This window comes from Microcebus murinus, chromosome 2 (assembly GCF_040939455.1).
Source record: "Microcebus murinus isolate Inina chromosome 2, M.murinus_Inina_mat1.0, whole genome shotgun sequence".
NCBI lineage: Eukaryota > Metazoa > Chordata > Mammalia > Primates > Cheirogaleidae > Microcebus > Microcebus murinus.
Window position 1 is genome coordinate 13,412,028 of NC_134105.1, and position 22,637 is coordinate 13,434,664.

The 22,637-nt window shown below is 39.3% G+C and overlaps 2 protein-coding genes, 1 long non-coding RNA gene and 1 other non-coding gene across 27 annotated transcripts in view; 1 reads left to right on the forward strand and 3 right to left on the reverse strand.

Moving 5' to 3' along the window:
* Window positions 1-13: 13 nt before the first annotated feature.
* LOC105873626 (uncharacterized) lies at window positions 14-11,940 on the forward strand. Its single transcript, XR_012913126.1, has 3 exons — window positions 14-1,286; window positions 2,931-2,961; window positions 11,281-11,940. It is a non-coding gene; the product is annotated as an uncharacterized LOC105873626 (long non-coding RNA).
* LOC142861980 (NADH dehydrogenase [ubiquinone] 1 alpha subcomplex subunit 1-like) lies at window positions 5,623-6,057 on the reverse strand. The gene has a single exon (XM_075994805.1). The coding sequence runs from the start codon at window positions 5,975-5,977 to the stop codon at window positions 5,765-5,767; it is 213 nt and encodes a 70-aa protein (XP_075850920.1). The 5' UTR covers window positions 5,978-6,057; the 3' UTR covers window positions 5,623-5,764.
* A 5,872-nt stretch (window positions 11,941-17,812) lies between the features above and the next one.
* The window catches only part of EIF4G3 (eukaryotic translation initiation factor 4 gamma 3), a 352,113-nt gene continuing 347,288 nt past the window's right edge, over window positions 17,813-22,637 (reverse strand). For all 24 annotated transcript variants that reach the window (XM_075994735.1, XM_075994744.1, XM_075994737.1 and 21 more), the window contains 2 exons: window positions 21,463-21,609; window positions 17,813-18,162 (listed from right to left, as the gene is read on the reverse strand). In XM_075994735.1, coding sequence (XP_075850850.1) covers window positions 17,981-18,162; window positions 21,463-21,609 — 329 coding nt within the window. In that variant the 3' untranslated portion in view covers window positions 17,813-17,980. The remainder of the gene's footprint in view (window positions 18,163-21,462; window positions 21,610-22,637) is intronic.
* On the reverse strand, window positions 22,444-22,550 carry LOC142869755 (U6 spliceosomal RNA). The gene has a single exon (XR_012918323.1). It is a non-coding gene; the product is annotated as a U6 spliceosomal RNA (small nuclear RNA).

Consider the following 22,637-nt stretch of genomic DNA (forward strand, 5'->3'; position numbering starts at 1 on the left):
AGCGCGCGGGACGTGCCACGGCGGCCGGCGCGCGGGGGGCGCGAGAGGGCGCCCGGGACCGGCCGGGGGTGGTGGGCGCAGCTTCCGGGGCGCTGGCCTGGTCGCTGCGATCTCCTGGGAGGGCGCTCCTTTCCCTCCTTGGCCTTTCGTCTCTCTGTTCTCCAGTTCAGCCCTGAACTGAACCCTGTTTCGGCTTTGGCGGTCGGTCTGTCTGAAGAGAGGCTGGCGTTTCCGCTATTCGGTTTGGGCGCCGCACGATAGCGAACGACCCTTCTGTCAAGACCGGCGGAAGAATTGGAAAACCAGAGCGCGGAGGATTCAGCGCGTCACATTCGTTCCCATTAAGTATCCAGGCAGTACAGTGCGGAGTAGTGACTCAGGACTAGACTGAAAAATCGCTTTCCTAATCTATCAGCTGGTCTTCCCGGGCTCCCTAATCTGCCCACGCGGGAGGGTTTCCCTGAGGTTAGAAGAGAGGTGATTCCCTTTGAATTGTCATATTACGTCGGTATCAGCGATAGTATGTACTTAGGCGATGTACATATTATTGAAAAAGGAAACTCTTCAAAGCCAGTTTGGAAAGATTCGATGTATTTAAAGTAGCAGGTGTTTGGGGCGGGGGCGCAGGGGTGGTGGTGCCGGGTAATTTATATAGGGGAATAACGCTAGAATTGCCGCGAAGGTCACAGCAGCTGACCGGTACTTAAATGCATGTGCCAATCTTTCTAAAGACTTGTGAAACTGTTTAAGCACTTACTAGCCCAGTCCTTTACCGTACCATTAGCGTTATAACTAACTCTCACCAGCTTTACCAGCCACAGCTATCCACTCCATTAGTTCAAATTTAATCCCCACCACGAAAAATTTCTTACACCACTACCAATTCCTCGGTGCACTCATGTCATATTCAAGCTGTTCAGAAGAGGTTTGGGTCATTTTGTGCCATTATCATCATTCTCATTTCCTTTGTTTTTATCAACGTTTCTGTTGTCACCCCTTAAAAGACTCTATTCCATTTTTTTATGTATTCATACATTAAAACACGGTACTTCATTTACCCTAAAATGTTTTTAGCCCTATCACATGGAAGAAGTTGACCTGGATAAGGGTAAACTGAGAGATTTCTCCTTCTCCACAGATTTTTGCTTTCAAAAAAGGAGAAAATCTTACTGTTGTTCACAATATGTACACCCGAGAAGGAAAAACCCTGCAATAAAAATTTTCCTCAAGAGCATACACACACACACAAAACCATGCACTAAGGCTACTACTTGCTGAAGACTGAAGTAAGTTTTCTACTTATAAAGGGATTTGAAATTTTTGTTGTAAATGTGTATTGGTGGAAGCATTTTTACCTCTGCTGAATGTAATCCAGCCAGTTTTGATTTTTAAACCTAGTTGCATGCCCCGCTCCACAGGCATATGATTGTATAGTTCATCTCATTTGGCTTTTTTTGAGCTAAACGAGTGAAAGGATGATTCAATTGTGTTTTGTAATTTTACGATGATTGTTGTACCCTTTACTTAAGGGTAAATGGGCTACACTGGTGGGAAGACCCATGTTGGCAAGTTTAGGAGAGCAGGTCAGCTCTTAAGGAGTATATATGGACATGGTTGCCATCAAAGAGTGGACTTCAGGTACCAGGAAGACCCTCTGACTCAAAGACACCTTACACTGATACCAAAGTCCCTGAAGTTCCATCATTCAGAAATTCATTCCTTTGGTTTAATCTTTGCACTGTATATAGCACTTTTTTATTATTTTTTTTTTCAGAGACAAGATCTTGCTATATTGGCCAAGCTGGCCTTGAACTCTTGGGCTTAAGCAATCCTTCTGCCTCAGTCTATCCAATAACTGGGACTACAGGCATGAGCCACCATGCCAAACCCTCCTATAGCACTTTTTAAATGATAATTGAGAATTTATAGTTTTAACTTGTTTCTGTTTGACAGAAATCAGAAGACTAAGAATCCTGGGGGTCTGATTAGAGGAAAGGCTTCCAGGGAGAGAAAGGAGTAAATAAGGAGGAGTAGTTTGTGATGACTTCACAATTCTGCCCGGGGCCATCCATTCCCAGGGAGTCCCTGCCTAGGGAGTCCTGGAAACTTAGGGGTTTGTGAACTAGAAAAGCGAGTGTAACCGTATCATCTCTAATTTTCAACAGAAACACTCATTTTTTCAGAAGCCAAATCCCTGTTGAAACTTTAGCATAAGCAAGTTTTGCAGACATCACAGCCTGTTGTCGAGGCAATCGATTGGTTATTTTGTCTATTCTTCAAAAATTTAAAGCTATGTGATACTTAAGTCTGTTAGACTGAAAGATTTTATATAGAAAAGCAAAGTAGATGACTTTGGAATGTTAGGTATAAGGATGGAGAAAGTCAAAGAACTGCACATTCTAAGAACGTTCCAGACCAGAGCTATGAAATTGCAGTCACTGGGTCAAGCACTGAAAGACACATCTACCTATTTTGCTTATATTCCAGCTTGTATTAACAAGGAAAGGTTTGTAGAATTATTCTCCCCCCCCAACCCCCCGTAAAAACCTGAAAACAAATCTAAAAGAACTATAGCACTTGAAGAATAATTCTTGATTGGCTGGTAGGGAGAGGAGGTTTCTGTTCCTAGCAGGGTTGATCTTTATTCTTCCCATGATTCATAGCTGAAAATTGCAATTTCATGCAGAAGTAACCAAAAACCAGGCCAGGGCTTAGATTTCCTCAGAATGTATTGTCTTGGCAGGCTTGGGGATTACTTGACTTTTCTGGTTTCCAGCTGGAAAGACTGGAAATAGCTCTCAATTTACCTGTAGCTTGGGAAGGGACAGCAAGAGAATTAATTTATACTATTTAGCAAAAAAGTGGAAGCTGATAAAAAGATTTAATATTATTCCCCCACCCCCAATGATTTTGTCTCTTATTGTTTGTAGTGTTACCTGATGCCAAGATGCTGGCTTGGAGGTAAGGAACATCCTGGACCTCCCTTGCCAATGTTGTACTTTGCTATATTCACTCTGAGTAATAGTTTTAACTCCACTTAGCCCAGTAGTCATCCAACTATGGAACTTTTTCTTAAATTCTGGGAAATTCTGAATTGTGAAACACATCTGGACCCAACAGTTTTAGATAAAGGATCATAAACCCAGCACAGTAATCCCCCCTTATCTGTGGGGGATACGTTTCAAGATCCCCAGTGAATGCCTGAAACCCTGGAAACCGTATATATACTGTTTCCCCCTATACATACATACCTATGATAAAGTTTAATTGATAAATTAGGCAAAGTATGAGATTAATAATCACTAGTAAAATAGAGCAATTATAATAATGTACTATAAAAAAGTTATATGAATGTCATCTCTCAAAATATCTTAATATTTTTGGACTGTGGTTGACCATGGGTAACTGAAACCTCGGAAAGCTAACCTGCGTGTAAGGGGGGAACTGCTGTATATAAAAACCAAACCGATTTCACAAAATAATATTTACCCTAGGATGTATTCATATGTTCTATATTTTTAAATGTTGGTTGTAATCCATTAAGTTAATTTTGCCATTCTCAGTTTGAGAACCTCTATCCTAGGTGTCAGCAGCCTTTTAGTGTTCAACAGGAGTCCATGTTTCTACCTACAAATTTTACCTGCGGGGTCTGAAGTGTGCCAAGTTTACTATCATTTGATGATAAAAGTTTTAAATAACAGTTATCCTTTAGTTTGTAGCATCTGACATACTGGGTAGAGTTACAATTTAGCCCTCAAGGGAACAAAAACATTTGGGAATGTTATCACGGTATCTGGTATCTTTCAGTAGGGAACAGAATCTAGAAGCATGGTAACTAAGGTACTTTGTTCTGCCATATCCAGGGAAAACAAGAGGACTTGCTTTTAAAGCCTGTTTTAATGTCAGGTGCTTGGACTCCTATAAGTATGTCTTGCCTGTTCAATGTCAGAGGCAAGATAACTGTATCTTAGACCTGCAGTCCCCAACCCTCAGTCCACAGACTGGGACCAAGTCCCTGGCCAGTTAGGGACCAGGCCGCAGATCTTGCCACCCATGAAAAAATTGTCTTTCATGAAACTTAGGAACAGGGCGGTGGTGGGGGTGGCACACAGCAGGTGAGCGGTGGCAGGTGAGTGAGGGAAGCTTCATCTGTATTTACTGCTGCTCTCCATTGCTCCTATCACCACCTGAGAACCCCACCCCACCCCCGTCTGTGGAAAAATTGTCTTCCAGTCTATTAAATGGGTCCCTGGTGCCAAAAGAGGTTGGCGACCGCTGTTTTAGACAGACTGAAGAGACCCCATTTGCCAGGTTTATTAAAAACAGAATATACCCATTTTGTTTTGACTGTGTAAAGTGAAGCAAAAGTGCCAACGGCACTGGTCCTCTCTTTCCATTCCTACTTTGTGGCTTTACAGGAAAATCTTTGCAGGAAGATGCCTGCAGGGCAACCAGGTCTGTGATGATGGCCACAGATAAGAGTGTGGGTCAGTTTAGTGACACCCAGAGTTAACTGTCCCAGTTTATCCACTGTGGGGAAGTTGGGGCGGGGAGTTGGGGTGGGGAAGTTAGTGGGAGGTGGGTCTTTCAGTTTTCAAACTGAGGTAAGTCCCAGCTAACTGAGTTGTTCACCCTAGGAGACCTTTTCTTTGTAGATGTGGGGAAGTTTGAGAAAGTTTAAGTTTAAAAGGGAAGACTTTTTTTCAATAAAACCCCGTTGGCCAGGTGCAGTGGCTTACACCTGTAATCCTAGCACTCTGGGAGGCCAAGGTGGGAGGATTGCTTGAGGCCAGGAGTTTGAGACCAGCCTGAGCAAGAGTGAGACTCCATCTCTACAAAAAATAGGAAAATTAGCTGGGCATGATGGCACTTACTTGTAGTCCCAGCTACCCAAGAGGCTGAGGCAGGATGATGCCTTGAGCCCAGGAGTTTGAGGTTGCAGTGAACTAAGATGAGGCCACTGCACTGTAGCGTGGGTGACAGCAAGATCTGTCTCAAAAAATAAAAACAAACAAAAGCCCCAGTAATTTAAAGGAAAAATGAGTCAAAAATCTGTGACTGGAAATAAGACAATTTTAAAAATCAGTATCATGAAATTGGATCTATTTATTTAAAAAGTAGAAGAAAGGAAAAAAAAAACTCCAAAAAGGTGATGGAAAGGATCCTTTCCTTTTATAAAACAAAGTGAAACTGCATGGTGATGAGAAAATGGAATCTTTTTGAAAACCAGAAACACTGGCTCTGAGTAGTCTTAAAACATTTGCACAGGTTGTAAAAGTTTCAACCATCCAAACTTTGCAGACAGTAGCACAATTCTTGAGAACCATGCATGTCAAGACCCAAGATGGTTAGAGTTCAACTTTTAAAATTCACGTGACACTGCTGCTCTTCCCAGTAGATAAAACATTTTGACCCTACATGATGTTCAAATTTAACCTGATTTTTGATTTTTTTCTCTCTGCTTTATATTTTGCTGGTTAAGTCTGTGATACTTAAGAAAAAAACTGGAAATTAGTCTAACCAGCTAGCAAGCTGGTGTGGTATACCTGTCTCTTTACTATTTTAGTTGGCATCACCTACATTAGGGGAACAAGGCCAGAGCTGGATGTGACAGAACATGCATTTTTTTTTTATTTTTCTGTCATTTTATTTTTATTAAGCATTATATAACATACTGCATGCTACATAATATACTGTATAACCTTCTAGCAGGAGTAGATGACCATTACTGAGTTATTTTTTCATCAATCAGGAAAATGTTGCTTTAATCAATGTTCTCCAAACCCTTTGACTCGTAGTAACGATTAACTCCAGAGATGCGCCTATCTCTTTCCATCAAATTCCAAAAATATACAAAATGGGCAACTCTTTTTTCCTTGCCACCGTTAGTGAACTTGTGGATGTACGCAGTGGCCACTCCGGGGATGATCAAGCACGTGCCCATGACGGCAAGTCCAGGGAGAATCTCGAACCACATCTCGGCACCTAGGCCCCTGGCTACCTAGGCCAAAATTCCGCTTCGAAGCCCCTTCAGAACATGCATTTTTAAGTACTTGGTATTTTCAGGAGTTCATTATGGTTTTCTAGCAAAAACTAGTTGTTTTCTTTCTTTCTAGGTAGGGCAATATCTAACTTAAAAAGGACACTAAGCATTAGTCCTTGTACAAAAAAAAAAAAAAAAAAAAAAGAAAGAAAAAAATGATTCTGCAATGTCTTAGGGAATTCCAGAGAAAGTAAAAGCTAAAAGCCTCTGTTCCCCAGGTCTGTTAGCAGCCAGAATAGAAGCCTGAGACTTCTTCATATATGCTAGGAAAAATCAATTAAAAAAATTTGGACAGTATGAAGAATATTAAGAAATGTGGGTAGGCAAACCATGATTTACAGTTCTAAAGATAGTGTGTAGTTTAATTGTATGTGACTAAATATGACTGAGGTAGTGGAATGTGGTAGAAAAAGAACACTGGACACAGGCAGGCAGTGCCCCAGGTATTCCAGGCAGAATGCTGTGTACTTTATCTGATCTCCCTTTAATTCCTTCATGACAATCCTACCACATAGATGGTGTTATCCTTATGTTACAGATGACAAAACTAAGGTTTAAACACCCCAGGCAGGGCTATACTAATGCCACAATTTTTCCAATTCCAGTGCTCCAAATGGCATATCCACTATACCATTTTCCCCAAAGTGTGGTGGTAAGAGAGAATATTTTTTGGAAAACACCACCTCCCAGAAAACCAAGTCCAAGTCTTGGCTCTGACACTTGCTAGGCACATGACTTCCATGGCACTCATTTCCCTACTTGCTAAAAGCGGTAACAACTTATATATGTCACAACCTTGGTATGAGAACCAAATGAGATGCCACCTGCATTGCTTAGCAAATCCCAAAGTGTTTTAACACATATTACTTCATTGACACTGTGCTGTAGGAAGGGTTTATTGGTTCTGTACCATACATAAGAAAACAAAAGCTTAAAGTTTCTAAAAGCAGTACTTAATTTTAGTTAGCTTTTTAAAGAGCATTATAAACTGTGGCAGGGATGTGTAATAGTTCTAGGCAGTTGTTCCTTAAACTTCAGCATGCCTAAGAATCATCTGAAGACCTTGTTGAAGGTGGTTTCTTGAGCTCCTTCCATCTCTTTAGATTCCGTTTTGTAGGTTGGGGTCTGTGCATTTGCATTCTAATGATCTCGCAGGTGTTGCTGGTCCAAGACCTACTCTTTGGATAACCCTGATGTTACATATAAATATAACTGGTCACTCCAAAGAGCCTGCAGTTATTCCAATACACAGTGTGGCTAAATTTGTGATTTGGAAATGATTAAAAGCACTGTCATTCCTTTTGCTTCTTCATATATGCTAGGGAGAATCAATTAAAAAAATTTGGACAGTATGAAGAATATTAAGAAATGTGGGTAGGCAAACCATGATTTACAGTTCTAAAGATAGTGAGAACTTATTTTAAAAAATATCAACTAGGCCGGGCGAGGTGGCTCAAGCCTGTAATCTTAGCACTCTGTGTGGCAGAGGCGGGCAGATAGCTCAAGGTCAGGAATTCAATACCAGCCTGAGCAAGAGCGAGACCCCGTCTCTACTAAAAATAGAAAGAAATTAATTGGCCAACTAAAACTATATATATAGAAAAAATTAGCTGGGCATGGTGGCGCATGCCTGTAGTCCCAGCTACTTAGGAGGCTGAGGCAGAAAAATCGCTTGAGCCCAGGAGTTTGAGGTTGCTGTGAGCTAGGCTGACGCCACAGCACTCTAGCCCAGGCAACAGAGTAAGACTCTTGTCACACACACACACACACACACACACAAACACACACACACACACACACACGCCCAACTAAGTTTGGTCTCTAGTGAATTCTACCAAATGAGAAATATAAGGGAACTTTCAAAAAGTTCTGTCCCATTTGTCCAGAAAAAGTTTGTCTGGATTTATTAGTCGCTGGCCATGTTCAAATTCAACTTTTGCATATGACAATGAACACTCACCATACTCTGCCACCATTCCTTCATTCTTCAAATAGACCATGAATGCCCCCACCCCCACAAAGATTTTGCACACTTTATCTCCTCTACATGAACCTACCTTCTTAACTACTCAATTCTTAAGATTTTTGTTTAAAATTTCTCCTTCTAAGGGCAGCATTCTCTAATCCTCCAGTTTACACAGGGTCCCCATTATATGCTCTGATAGCACTATTTTCAAAATCAGTGCCATTTGTAATTCCTTATTTGTCCAACACCTTGCAGTTAAAAATATATTTCTGAATTACCTGAAAAGACAATTTATTCCCTTCAACTGTTACTTTCACCACTCCAAAGTGGTCTCAACCCTGGGTTATATTAGGATCACCTAGGGAACTTTAAAAAAAAGTGATGCCCAGGTGTCACCTCAGAGATTATGAAACAGTCTGGGGTGGGGCCCCAGAATTTTTTTCTTTTCTATTTTCCTGGTGTCCTGGCGCTGGTGGATATGGATTTGTATTTTTAAAAACTCTCCAGGTGATTCTAAAGTGCAGCAAATGCTGAATACCATTTATTCTATGTTCTAGAAGTAGTTAAGGTAGCACAGCTAGCTATTTGAACTTCAGCAAAGATAGTCCTAGGACTTCAGGTCAGAGGACATATATTTGTGAAGTAAATATGTCAGAGGGATCAGAAAGGGAATAATGGTAGTATTCTTTTTTTAGTGGTAGTATTAATACAAGTTTGTTTTGAAATTTTCAGAAATTCATAATATTCTTATTTCTTTGAAAAGTTTAATACCCTATTATTACCAAAACTGTATTTCTCTGTTAAGCTTGGTAATAAGCAGTATTTAAAGTGATCCTAGATGTGCTCATATGGTTGGCAAGAATGACCCCTTTCTACAGAAGGCAGGGAGGCCCGTACAAATGGGTGGTCAAATACCCAATGAACAGCAGATTTGTGCATTCTAGATCTCTTTCTAATATAGCACACAACTTCTTCCTGTACAAACTCTTTTTTTTCCCCCTGTATGAACTCTTGATATCGACCTGGATGACATTTTCCCGCCAGCTGGTTCCCAGGATGGCTTAATTCATTTATTTTAAATCTTTTATGTTTTCTAAATAAAGTCACTTAAGACTTTACATTTAACTAAAAGTACTACTTTCACTGCAGCTCAAATTTTGATATGCAGTACTTTTATTGTCAATTAACTTCTATTTATTTCACGGTTCTGATTTTGTCACCTAGGTAACTTTTTTTTTTTTTTTTTTTTTTTTTTTGAGACAGGGTCTAGCTCTGTCACCCAGGCTAGAGTGCAGTGGCCTCATCATAGTTCACCTCAAACTCATGGGCTCAAGACATACTCCTGCCTCAGCCTCCCAATTAGCTGGGACTACAGGTGCGCACCACCATGCCCAGATAATTTTTCTATTTTTTGTGGAGATGGCAGTCTCACTCTTGCCCATGCTATTCTCAAACTTCTGGGTTCAAGCAGTCCTTCCACCTCGACCTCTCAAAAGTGCTAGGATTATAAGCATGAGTTACCAGGCCTGGCCCCAGGTAACATTTTAACATTGTCCTATATGGTACCTTAGTAGGGTCTGAATATAAATAGCTAAGAGAATGTTAAATCGTCGTAATGAGGAAAAAGAGGGGGAACAGTTGTAATTTTTCTCTCTTGTTATGTAAGATAAGCAAATATGTGATTGGAATAACTATAGGCTTGAGTTTAGTTGGGTACTGGAGTATTTAAAAGTCATAGTGTTCCATGTGACAGTGGCTTACTCACCTGGCAAGATCTCACCTTTAGTAAAATATGGAGTTTAAAATGTTGGCAGACCATGAAGCTGAGATACCCCAGAAGCAACAAGCTAACCCAATACGCAGATCTTGGTTTCTAAATATCGTTCTTTAGAAACTAGGACTCCTTGTAGAAATAGCTGATTCTAGGACTGGGGCAGGGAAAACACTAGATGTGTCTGTGGCATCTTGTAATGTCAGCAAGTAAGTGCTCTAAAACAAAAGGAACGGGGGATGTCAAAGGACACATCAGCCAACTTGAAAGAGCTCCCAAAGGCCAAAGCTGGAACAATTTAAACAATAAAATAATGTGGTATTAGGTTATAATTCAAAGTATAAAATAAATACACATGAGTACATACTGATATTATATATATGTGTAAACACACACATGTATATATATGACTGAATAAAGAAACAAATGGAAAGAAGAGATTAATCTTCCTTGCAAGAGAATTCCAAATAATGTCAGTGGATACTTCTCACTCTAGGAAGTAGAGCTTAATTCTCTCTTATTTCCATCTTGCTCCAGTGTGGGCTGGACTTAGTGAATGGCTTTCAAATAGACTAGAGTAAAAGAGGGAAAAGAAAAGTAACTTAAGAATGGAGAAAACTGGCAAATACCATCTTAACAAATTTTGTATCGCATAGAAATCTCTAAGACATATGCCAGGGACCGAATGTTTTTGGGCAAACTGCACATTATTTAAATCATCATGACTACAGATCATAATGCACTTTAGGTGTTGTTTTTCAATAATTATAACATTTTTATTTACAAAAACAATTAAACAACTAAAGTTCCTAGTACTTTTTTAACATATGGTACTGTGTAAAACATTTTCCTCTACGAAGAGGGACCAAACAAAATTTACGTAAGTATCTAGATTTGCTCCTTTTTCCATGGGCAGCACAAACTCTGCAGGCTCTTGTAGGGAACTTTTTCTTTCCACTCTCTGGAATACACATAGGTTCATGTTGCTTCATATCACTTGACCACCTTTTGGGTGGATCTTTCCGAGGTGCTCTCCTTGCACCCCCAGGGAAAGGGCTGGATTTGTCTCTGGTTCCAGAGAGCCTTCATTATTGTCATCCGTTATCCAGTCTCTTGCCACTGACAGCAGAAATTGTTTATACTTCATTTTTGCTTGTGGATTGAGGACGTTGTACACTCTAAATGAATTGAAAAGTCCACAGTTTATAAGGTACAGCACTACTTTTTTGTCCATTTCATCGTTTTCCTTAGAATGGAACAACACGAAAGGAATTGGTCCGCAGGGTCAACGCCTTTCATGTGGGCATTGTATTCCTTGATGCAGGCAGGTTTTACAACAATCCCGTTTTTCTATTTCTTTTCCTGTTGTTGAGACAGAAGTGTCATAGATCGTTGATATCATCCGGACAACCCGCTTGTTTTTCTATGCTAAGAAAGAATATCACTTTTTCTGGAAAATATGATGTCACCTTTCTTCATTCTTGATGTTTTCATTTTCAGATTTGGCGGTAAACCTCTACTCTCCCTAATGGACAAGACAGTGTGTTGACATCTGAGGTCCATAACAGACGGCGCACAAAACATGAGAAACTCGTGAGCGATCCTTAACAGATGGCGCAAGAAACACAAGAAAACTTGTGAGCAGTACGAAAGGTGTTAGGCAAGTAGTCAAGGTTAACATCACCAGTGATGTCATGTGGGTATCATGTACCTGCTGATATATGAGAAGGGCACTTCATTTATGTGTTTTACCCCAAATCCATAACCCCAGTTTAATCATGAGAAAAACAACAGACAAACCCAAATTTAGAGACATTCTACAAAATACCTCACCATTACTCCTCAAAATTGTCAAGGTCATGAAAACAAAGACCAAAGAGCTGTCAAAGGCCAGAGGACACTGAGGAGACATGATGACTAAATGCAACATGGCATCCTGGACCGCATCCAGGACCAGAAAAAAGAAAATCCAAATAGTCTGGAGTTTTGGTAACAGCAACATACCAGTGCTGGTTTCTTCGTTTTGATAAATGTCCTATGGTAATACAAGATGTTAACTCTAGGGGGAACTGGGTGAGAGATACATGGAACTTGTGAAATCTGCAACTTTTCTGTAAGTCAAAAATTATTTCAAAACATTGAAACACATTTGGGACGTGATTCTCTGTGACTTATTTTTTAAAAAATGTTTACTCGTTTATTATAAAGGATACTACAAGGATACAAATGAAGAGAAGCATGGGGCGCGGTATGGGGGAAGGGGTGCAGAGCTTCCGTGCCCTCCCCAAGTGTGCCACCCTCCAGGAACCTCCACGTGTTCAGGTATCCAGAGGTCACTTATTTCTTTGATATGTGAATCATTTAATGACTTGTTGATACACAGTGATTTGTTTTTGTCCCCAAACTAACAGATTATCATTTTTCCCTTTGAGGGACATATGTGACATTTGATACAGTGAGCATGTGGTGTCCTCTCTCCCTAAAACCACTGGATATGGAGCTTAAGCCTACTGAATAGTAAAGGCCATCTTACATAAATCCAATAAACTGAGACCAACCAGTGGTAGAGGCTGTTTTAATGCATTGTTATCCCTTATTGAGCAATTTTTCTCTCATGACAAGCAAGCAGCCTCAAGCTGTTGAATAAAGACACTATGTCTAGCCAGGCATGGTGGCTCACGCCTGTAATCCTAGCACTTGGGGAGGCTGAGGCGGTCGGATTGCTCAAGGTCAGGAGTTCGAAACCAACCTAAGCAAGAGCAAGACCCCCGTCTCTACTATAAATAGAAAGAAATTAATTGGCCAAATAATATATATAGAAAAAATTAGCCAGGCATGATGGTGCATGCCTGTAGTCCCAGCTACTCGGGAAGCTCAGGCAGTAGGATCGCTTGAGCCCTGGAGTTTGAGGTTGCTGTGAGCTAGGCTGATGTCATGGCACTCACTCTAGCCTGGGCAACAAAGTGAGACTCTGTGTCAAAAAAAAAAAAAAGACACTATGTCCAAATGTGCCTCAATGAAGAGGACAAATAAAATTTTAGACTCCCAGTCAAGCTACATGTTAACTTTTCTTTTCTAGGGTACATTGTAGTAGCCTCTAATGAAAACAGCAATTTGAATTACAAGGAGAATCACTCAAGTAGCAAGAAGTGAAAGGTCAAATGACCACGCCTTAGTTGCCAGTGCTAGTTATCGGGCATCCCAGGTCATGTACATCAAGTTCACAGAATGACAAAAGAACGTTCTCAGGAACTTGTTCAAAAGCAGCTAATGGTTGTAAAAATATTGCTAAGTTATATCAAAAGAAATTACACTTAAAAAATAAAAACTTAAGGAGAAAAATCAGGGCCTAGTCTGTCAGGTCTCTGATGTCAATCTGTGAGGTTGATTATTTGCCAAATGACTGGAGGTTAAAGCAAAAAGCAATACATGATTTCATTTCTATGAAATATCTAGAACAGGCAAATCCAGAGAAACAAAAAGTAGATTAGTGGTTCCCCAGGCCTGAGGAGAGCGGGAAAGGAAGAGTGACTGCTAACAGCTATGGGATTTCATTTTAGGGTGATGAAAATGACGTGAAATTAGATCGAGGTGATGGTTGCACAATTGTGGATATACTAAAAACTACTGAATTGTACACTCTAAAAGGGTGAATTTTAGTGTGGAATTATATGCCAATAAGGACAAAATGCAAACTTAATGCAAAATGTTACTCTCTACAAAATGGAGAATATGGAAGTAAGCGCCAATGGCACGGTCAAAATTGAAAAACTGGATCCTAGGCCGGCGTGGTGGCTCACGAATGTAATCCTAGTACTCTGGAGGCTGAAGCGGGAGGATTGCTTGAGGTCAGGAGTTCAAGACCAGCCTGAGCAACAGTGAGACCCCATCTCTACTAAACATAGAAAAATTAGCTGGGTGTGGTGGTGTACACCTATAGTCCCAGCTAACTCGTGAGGCTGAGGCAGGAGGATCGCTTGAGCCCAGGAGTTTGAGGTTGTTGTGAGTTAGGCTGATGACACTGCACTCTAGCCCAGGCAACAGAGTGAAACTCTGTCTCGAAAAAGAAAAACTGGATCCTTTTATTTTTAGAACAAAGCTTGAGTAATGAAAACACAGCATTAGATACTAGTAGCCTAATATCGTTTTTCTCCTCTAGTTTAGAATCCTTTTGACTTGAATGGAGCCATTTGAAACAAAAAGATAGTATGTCAAAAATGTCAGAATGATAAGTTGGAGAATGGTTCTAAAGCTGTGGTTGAATTTAACTGTTGAAAATAGCCTAGAATACATTTTGAAACATGAAGGCAAAAATCAAATCAAATATCTTCCAGACTAATGAGGGGCAGCGTGTTACCCTGTAGCTTTTTGTTTTAATGAAGAATACAAGCTGCATGAGAGCAGAGACTAGTTTGGTCATGGTTACTCTCTCCCCATTTAGTGCATAGTAAATTTTCAGTCCCAGTGGGAGTGGGGAACCTGCAGCCTTCTGATTTCAAGAGTGTTCTTATTTAAGCACCAAGGGATGCAAGAAAAGCTTTATCTTTCTCTTCTGCACTCCTTTTAGTAAAAGGATTTGTTATGTAAATTAGTGAATAGTCCTAAATTACAATGCAGGCATAAGCACCTTAATTAATGATCCAAAAGAGGCACTGGACCTGCTCCCAAATTTGAAATGGGTGAAAGAGCTTTTGCTACAGTTTGAAGGAGTCCATACATACCAATGCTGGCAGTGTTGCTTATTAATTTAAAATAAAAATCAGGCTGGGTGTGGTGGCTCACGCCTGTAACCCTAGCACTTTGGGAGGCTGAGGTGGGTGGATCACTCAAGGTCAGGAGTTCGAAACCAGCCTGAGCAAGAGTGAGACCCTGTATCTACTATAAATAGGAAGAAATTAATTGGCCAACTAATACATATAGAAAAAAATTAGCCGGGCATGGTGGTGCATGCCTGTAGTCCCAGCTACTCGGGAGGCTGAGGCAGGATTGCTTGAGCCCAGGAGTTTGAGGTTGCTGTGAGCTAGGCTGATGACATGACACTCACTCTATCCTGGGCAACAAAGCAAGACTCTGTCTCTAAATAAATAAATAAATTAATTAATTGGCCAACTAAATATACATAGAAAAAATTAGCCGGGCATGGTGGCACATGTCTGTAGTCCCAGTCACTCGGGAGGCTGAGGCTGAAGGATTGCTTGAGCCAAGGAGTTTGAGGTTGCTATGAGCTAGGCTGATGCTATGGCACTCTAGCCAGGGGCAACAGAGCAAGACTCTGCCTCTTAAAAAAAAAAAAAAAAAAAAAGGACAGAAAAATCACCAAACCCTGCTTTCCAGGAAGAAGACTGTGAAAAGGATAATAATCATGACAGTGTTTTGCAGTTGATATTAGTAGGATCAATTATCTCTCACTTTGCATATATTTTGCCTTGACCAATCCTTCTGATCCTATCAAACATTCCATGTATATAGCAACAAGATACCCAAAGGTTACTTTGAAGTCTCATCAAACTTTTATGTTATAGGTGAGATTTCACACAGTATTTCTACTATCATACGACAGATGTTTATATCTTAAGAGTTTCTTTTAAGTCTAGTATTTTTTTTTTTAATACTTTTCTCTCTCTTCTGTTCCTTATATTTGTCCCTATCTAAAATATTGATGAATAGGTCATCTGTATCTACTATCTGAAAGTTTTTCCTGGTTAGACCTCTGCAAAAAACAGTCACTGATTCCACAGAGGCAGTCACCACCTGGCCTTCTTCAAACTCCTGATCCCTCACCCCCATGAATGCTGCCAATACCTTCTAAAAACTTCTATCACTCAGAGAGATTCCTGGATCAGAATCCTCTGCATTTTTATTCTGGGGGCTGCTAAAACTAAGTTTATCACAGAACTAGGTTGCTTCTCCCAACTGAGGGTTTCCAAAGCCTGCAGCCAGACCACAAAACAGCTTTTCAGAACCCATCTTTTATGACAGATGCTGTCACGTGCCTGTCAAAAGACTTTCAGGACTTCGTTCTTCAAGAACAGCTTTCCACCACTGAGAATGGGCTCTGTGAGCTCATGTAGTGGGATCCTGTATGTGTTTAACTACACTTGAGAAAAACTTTATTGCTATGGAAAATTTTATTCTTGTGCTTCGCAAGTCTTGCCAAGTCTCTTAAAGTGGATATTTCTTCAGAGATGGAAGCCAGCATATCTTTGGTTATCCAGATATAAAACACAAAGACTGTTTATTTGGGAGCAGCCTGGGTTTCTTCATAAATACATTCTGCAGGGTGACAGCCCACAAACAATTGAAATGGAAAACCATCTGTAGAGACTGCAACTTCATCAAAGAGAAAACTAAAAAATAAAAAGCCCAACATTCCAGTATCTGTAGGAGAAAGAAAGGACCAACAGAGGCCCACAGTTGGCTTTATACTCACCAGAATGTCTTGAATGAAGCTGGAGTTAGGGAACAATGTGATTTTCACATGGTATTGGTTTGGTTTTAAATCCCGCCCCTACTTTTAAAAAAGCATAATCTAGCTCTGGTTTTGTTCATTCTTTAAAACATATCTTCCGGTTTCTTAAGCACTGTAGGCAACTGATGGAAGATTTTAAAGCCAGTGGCAGTCGTAATCTCAAAGCAAATTAGTGTCCTCAGTCCTGATATATACAAGTAGAACATTAAGTTATTTAAAAAAACTGCCCTTTAGGCCAGGCGTGGTGGCTCACACCGGTATTCCTAGCACTCTAGGAGGCCGAAGTGGGAGGATCATTCTTAAGGTCAAGAGTTCAAGACCAGCCTGAACAAGAGTGAGACCCCGTCTCTACTAAAAATAGAAAGAAATTAATTAGACAACTAAAAATATATAGAAAAAATTAGCCAGGCATGGTGGTGCATGCCTGTAGTCTCAGCTACTCGGGAGGCTGAGGCAGGATTGCTTGAGCCAGGGAATTTGAGGTTGCTGTGAGCTAGGCTGACGCCACAGCACTCTAGCCAGGGCAACAAAGTGAGACTCTGTCTCAATTTAAGAAAAAAAAAAACAACAAAAACCTGCCCTTTAGGTTTGCTTTCACCGGAATGCATTTCTAGTTTGTGTTGGAAAGAAGTCTCTCCTCCTCGCCCAGAGGGACATTCCCACCCAGGCACAGTGCCCTCCTTACCTACAAAGTAGCTTGCCTCTTCTGACAGTAGACACAGACACATATATGTACGTGTTTGCACATGCACACCCACGCACACGCGCTTGCACACACACGCATGCACGCTCCTCAGAAGTGATCTGGATTAGACAACAAATAGCCTCCCAGAAATGGGCACACATACAGCAGCTGTCAAAAGGAGAAGTCGCTTTACTTTCTTTTAAACTTGCAATGTTTGTCTTTATTTTGTTCTTTATATTTTGAATGTGAAAAGAAATAGTATTGAGTCAATTTCTTTTTGTTTTTGTTTTTTTTTAAATATTTGTTCTATGTATTTACAAGCCTTAAAGTTGCTCTAAAGATTTCAAAAGTATTAAGAGTACTTTTCCCAGGGTAGCACTTTTTTTTTTAAACAATTCTTGGAGTTCTCTGGTCCACAGCATTTCCTTCTGTTCCAAGGTTATGTATGTTTTGATTACTATTATGATTTTTTAATTTTCTGAAGCAAGCTGAGAGGCAGGCAGAAAGATTTGATGCCAAAAAAAATATATATATCTTTCTTACCTTGTTCACCCCAAACCTTCTCAAATCTGGACTAACTACTATGCCTTAAAACAAACTTGAGGTGCATCTGAAGGGGAGGGAAATTTATTTCTCTGCTTTTCTATTATACAAGTTGTTTACAGAAACTGCAAATTAAAAAATTACACTGGCATTTGCAGTCCTTAAAATAAATTAAAAGTTCTCAACTTTTTTTTTTGCTAAACATGTATTTTTAAAGTATGAGTCCTTGTTTAAAAAGAAAAGATTAAAACAGAAAATATTTTCTATAAATAATATATGTATTTTGGTTTTAGTGCTCCCGCCCTCAGGTTTGAAGTTTACTTTTTTCCAGTACCTTTTTCCTCCATGATCACCTTTTTTTCTCTTTCCCCTCTCCCACTCGTGCACACGTGGGGGTTTCTGCGAGAATTGGCCTTGCTGCACTGTGATTGGCGAAGACGTGAAACTTTTTAAAAAAATACTTATATTGTTTTTCTTTTGTTTCGTTTTGTGTATTTGAAGTTTTAGTTATCCTCAGACTCCTCTTCTGCTTCCCGCAGCCACGTGAAGAATGCTGTGACAGATTTCAGGGCCACGCCCTTCCCATTCTGCTCTGCAGGATCCTTGCTGCTCTCCCACTTGTAGAAAGCGTCCTCGGAGATCACTTCCTCATCATATAGGCAATCAAAAAACATCCGTAGCAAATCTGCAAAGGGGTGAAAATAGACCACAAATTTTGGGGCACTGTAGTTGTGAGGAAAGACATGTATTTCTAAGTAAGTAAGTAATGAATGAATGAATACACATTAATTCTCTCAGAAAAAAGCAATAAATGACAATTTATCATACTTGCTCTTGATAACAGTATAACAACTGTGTAAAGAAGAGGAAAAGAAGCTTTAAGCAGTCTAACTTATTTTTTATTCCTATTATTTTGTTAAATTTGAACTATTTTCTTATACTGGTGAAGCTGTTTCACATGATGTAGTTCTCAACCTAAACACTTCAAAAATTAAAGAGTAATTTTTTACTTTCTTCTTAATATATTTCTGTATTGCTTGAAAGTTTACAGTATTGTTTTTACAACTTTTTGGGGGAAAGCAGGATATGCTTTTCTCCACTTCTAATGTTGTACTTTAAAAATGAAAAGAGTAATCATTCACATGGAAAACATGGGCAAAGCTACCTCATCTGCATTTTATCCAGTGAAACTGCAGTTGTTTTTATTGTTTTAAATGTCCAAGTTATCTGAGTAGTTTTAATTCTGTTTTACTCTCACAATGGAAACCTTGCTTATATTCTTCAAAAAAGAGAGAAAGTTTGTAGAGATATTAAGTTTCAATAAATAGTTTTATTTATATATAAATATAGGTTGTATAAATAAATAATTCCTTCATTATAGGCTCTTAATTTCCTTTTTAGTCAGCTCTCTGCTCTTTCATATTAAGGGAGGGAGGTAATAGAATAAACAATAAATGATAATAAATACTAAGTTTAGAATGAATCACACTAAAACTTTTCTTTATTTACAAGGGTTAAGTTGGACTGTTAAAAAAGAAAGAAAGAAAGAAAATAAATAAAAAAAATAAATAAAACTTTTCTTTAGATTTATCTTTTTGGCCGGGCAAGGTGGCTCTCGCCTGTAATCCTAGCACTCTGGGAGGCCGAGGCGGGTGGATTGCTTGAGGTCAGGAGTTTGAAACCAGCCTGAGCAAGAGCGAGACCCTGTCTCTACTATAAATACAAAGAAATTAATTGGCCAACTAATATATATATAGAAAAAATTAGCTGGGCATGGTGGCGCATGCCTGCAGTCCCAGCTACTCGGGAGGCTGAGGCAGTAGGATCGCTTGAGCCCAGGAGTTTGAGGTTGCTGTGAGCTAGGCTGACGCCACGGCACTCACTCTATCCTGGCAACAAAGCGAGACGCTGTCTCAAAAAAAAAAAAAAAGATTTATCTTTCTAATTATATTAGTAAAGCTAATATTGAAATCACTTTTCATTCTCTAAACCCCAGTTTGTCTATGGGGAAATGGAAGCAAGTGGCCAGTGTTCTGCTGGTGGTAAATCTATTTTTTTTTTTTCTTTTTTTAGCTACTACTGGCTCTGAGTATTTATCTTTTTTTTTTTTTTTTTTTTTTTAGCTATGGTGGTAAATCTAGAAATGAATTTTTTTTTTTTTTTTTTTGAGACAGTGCTGTGATGCAATCTCAAACTCCTGGGCTCAAGCATTCCTACTGCCTCAGCCTCCCAAGCAGCTGGGACTATAGGCATGCGCCACCATGCCCGGCTAATTTTTTCTATATATATTAGTTGGCCAATTAATGTATTTCTATTTATAGTAGAGAGGGGTCTCGCTATTGCTCAGGCTGGTTTCAAACTCCTGATCTTGAGCAATCCGCCCGCCTTGGCCTCCCAGAGTGCTAGGATTACAGGCGTGAGCCACTGCGCCCGGCGTAGAAATAAATATTTCTCTAGTAATTACTCAAACTAATAATTATGGGAGATAATTTAATTTGACGGGCTGAGCACACAGTATTTCATCCCATCACTTAACCAGCTAATTTAAAAAGTTATGTTTAGCTCAGGACCTTTGGGCATGAAAAAAATAAAAAAATAAAAAGTTATGTGTCCTCTTCCTATAAGAATAGAAAATGGAAGCCATAATGTTAAATGACCTTTCAAAGATCTTCAGAGGAAGAAGACAAAATCAAATTAAATTCTCTGATTTAGACTTAGATGTCTCTTCAGTTACATTCTGAAGAAAATCTGTTTCAATTTTTTTTTTTTTTTTTTTGAGACAGAGTCTCATTCTGTTGCTCAGGCTACGAGGACCAAGACATCAGCCTAGCTCAATGTAACCTCAAACTCCTAGACTCAAGAGATCCTCCTGCCTCAGCCTCCCGAGTAGCTGGGACTACAGGCATGCACCACCATGCCCGGCTAATTTTTACTATTTTTAGTAGAGATGGGGTCTCACGAACTCCTTAGCTCAAGTGATCCTCCCACCTGAGCCTCCCAGAGTGCTAGGCATCAAAGGTGTGAGCCACCTCGCCTAGCCTCAATCTTTTCCTTTATTTCCCAGAGGGATTCACCATTAGTAGGAAAGAAGGAAAAGTTTAGAAAAGCCAAAACCTAAAATAAATACCAAATAACTACTTTTAGTGTTATCTCTAAAACAGCCATGTACTATCCACTTTCACAAATTTCAACTGAATTTTCAAAATGTAAGAGAATTTATTAAGTAATAAGTACCACTAAGACTTCAGTGTGCAGATTATCTTATTTGTATGGTTAGCAAAGAATTAACCATAACTCTTAACTAAAAACTATTCTAATCTGCCTTAGCAAATAAATACACCATGATAAACACACTATATGTAAGGTCTTTGATAGGTGTCTAAAGATCTTGAAGAGTATCATCCTCAAGACCACTTAACCATTTCCATGCCCTAGACCTGCACTGTATAATATGGTTACTTAAATTTAAATAAAATAAAATGAAAAAATTCAGTTTCTCAGTTACAATAGCCACATTTAAGTACACAACTGCCACACGGTTACCATTTTGGACAGTACAAATATATTTCCGTCATTGCAGAAAGTTTTATTAGGCCTACCCTAGATTGAGAATTAAATTTCTAATATAAACCAGTTTTCTTATTGTCATTTTCTCATACAATTATATACCAGATTCAGATTTTTTTGAGACACGGTCTTGCTTTGTTGGGCATGAGGGCAGTGGCAGGATCATAGCTTGCTGTGACCTCAAACTCTTGGGCTCAAGTGATCCTCCTGCTTCAGCCTCCCGAGTAGCTGGGACTACAGGCATGCCTGACCATGTCTGGTTAACAAATTCAGATTTATTAAAATTGTTGGTTATCTGAATTTTTGTTACTAGTGATTCTTCTATTGTCCAATCTTCAAAGCCCAAACCATCGCTGAAGTCTTGGCTAGGTAAATCTCACCCATTGGTTAGGTCAACTGTAACATGAGATGAACTTACTGGCAGGTTGATCAAGTTTTACTATTGATGCTTGTAGTGCATAAAGTGCTTGCAGTTCCTTCTCTGTATCTGAGTCTAGGTACTTGAGTAAGATCGGCACTCTCTGCTTGATAACAGCAGTGTCCACTCTGAAGGTAGAACAGTCAGCTAGAGGTGAGGGAAAAATCAGGCATTACATTTAAGGAGTTAACACACAGAACCATTTTCAATTTTCTGAGTGGGTAAGACCCATTTGACTATGCAAGGGAAGAGGTCACATTGGACCACATATGCAAGGTCCAAGATTTTGAAATCCAAAATGCTCCAAAATTTTTAATGGTACATTCTCTCGGAAATAATAAAACCATGCAGGGAGGATGCATTCTGAGTGCTGGTTTCCTTCAAGAGTAGTTATCCAGTTAATCATAATGTAACAGTGATAGTGGTTTTATGACAAACTACAAGAACAACATTAATGAAATGTCAGACCATAAAAAATGGGTGAGGTGATGGCTATGTTTAATTAACTTGATTTAATCATTCCACGTTGTATACATATATCAAAAGATCACATGTGTCCCTAAATACATACAATTATGATTGGTCATTCAAAAATAAGATAAATTAAAAAATAAAGCAGGAATTCGAGTACTTAAAAAAGCAACATAATAAAAGGAAATTAAAGTGATAGTTAATACATAGCTTTTCAGGAGGGTAAAAGAATTAGAACCATTTTATTTTTATTAGGAGGATAAGGACTAATTGTGACAGTGGCAAATAACATAACTAATCTTGGCCTTCTTGGTGAAAGGTATGATAAAAAGGGGCTAAAAGTATCCTCAGTGCCAAGAAGCATAAGGTTTTATATTCTAAGTTATCACTGGAACACATTTTTTAAATTTTTTTGTTCTTTTTTTTTTGAATTCAGGATGACTACACATTTTGTTTTTAAAAGCAGATTTAGTACTTTTCAACTTTCATTTCATTATTTATTTACATATTTAAAATACAGAATGCTTCACGAATTTGCTGGTCATCCCTGCACAGGGGCCATGCTCATCTTCTCTGTATAGTTTCAATTCTCGGTATAAGTGCTGCCAAAGCCAACATTCAACTTTGATTTTAAAACACCAAAGTCTTATGGTTCTATGGATACTGGAAATGATTTTTAAATTGTATGAGAACTTTTCACTTAG

What these genes read in the sequence shown, in the direction of transcription:
- LOC142861980 (XM_075994805.1), bottom strand. Translation starts at nt 5,977, where the DNA reads ATGTGGTTCGAGATTCTCCCTGGACTTGCCGTCATGGGCACGTGCTTG.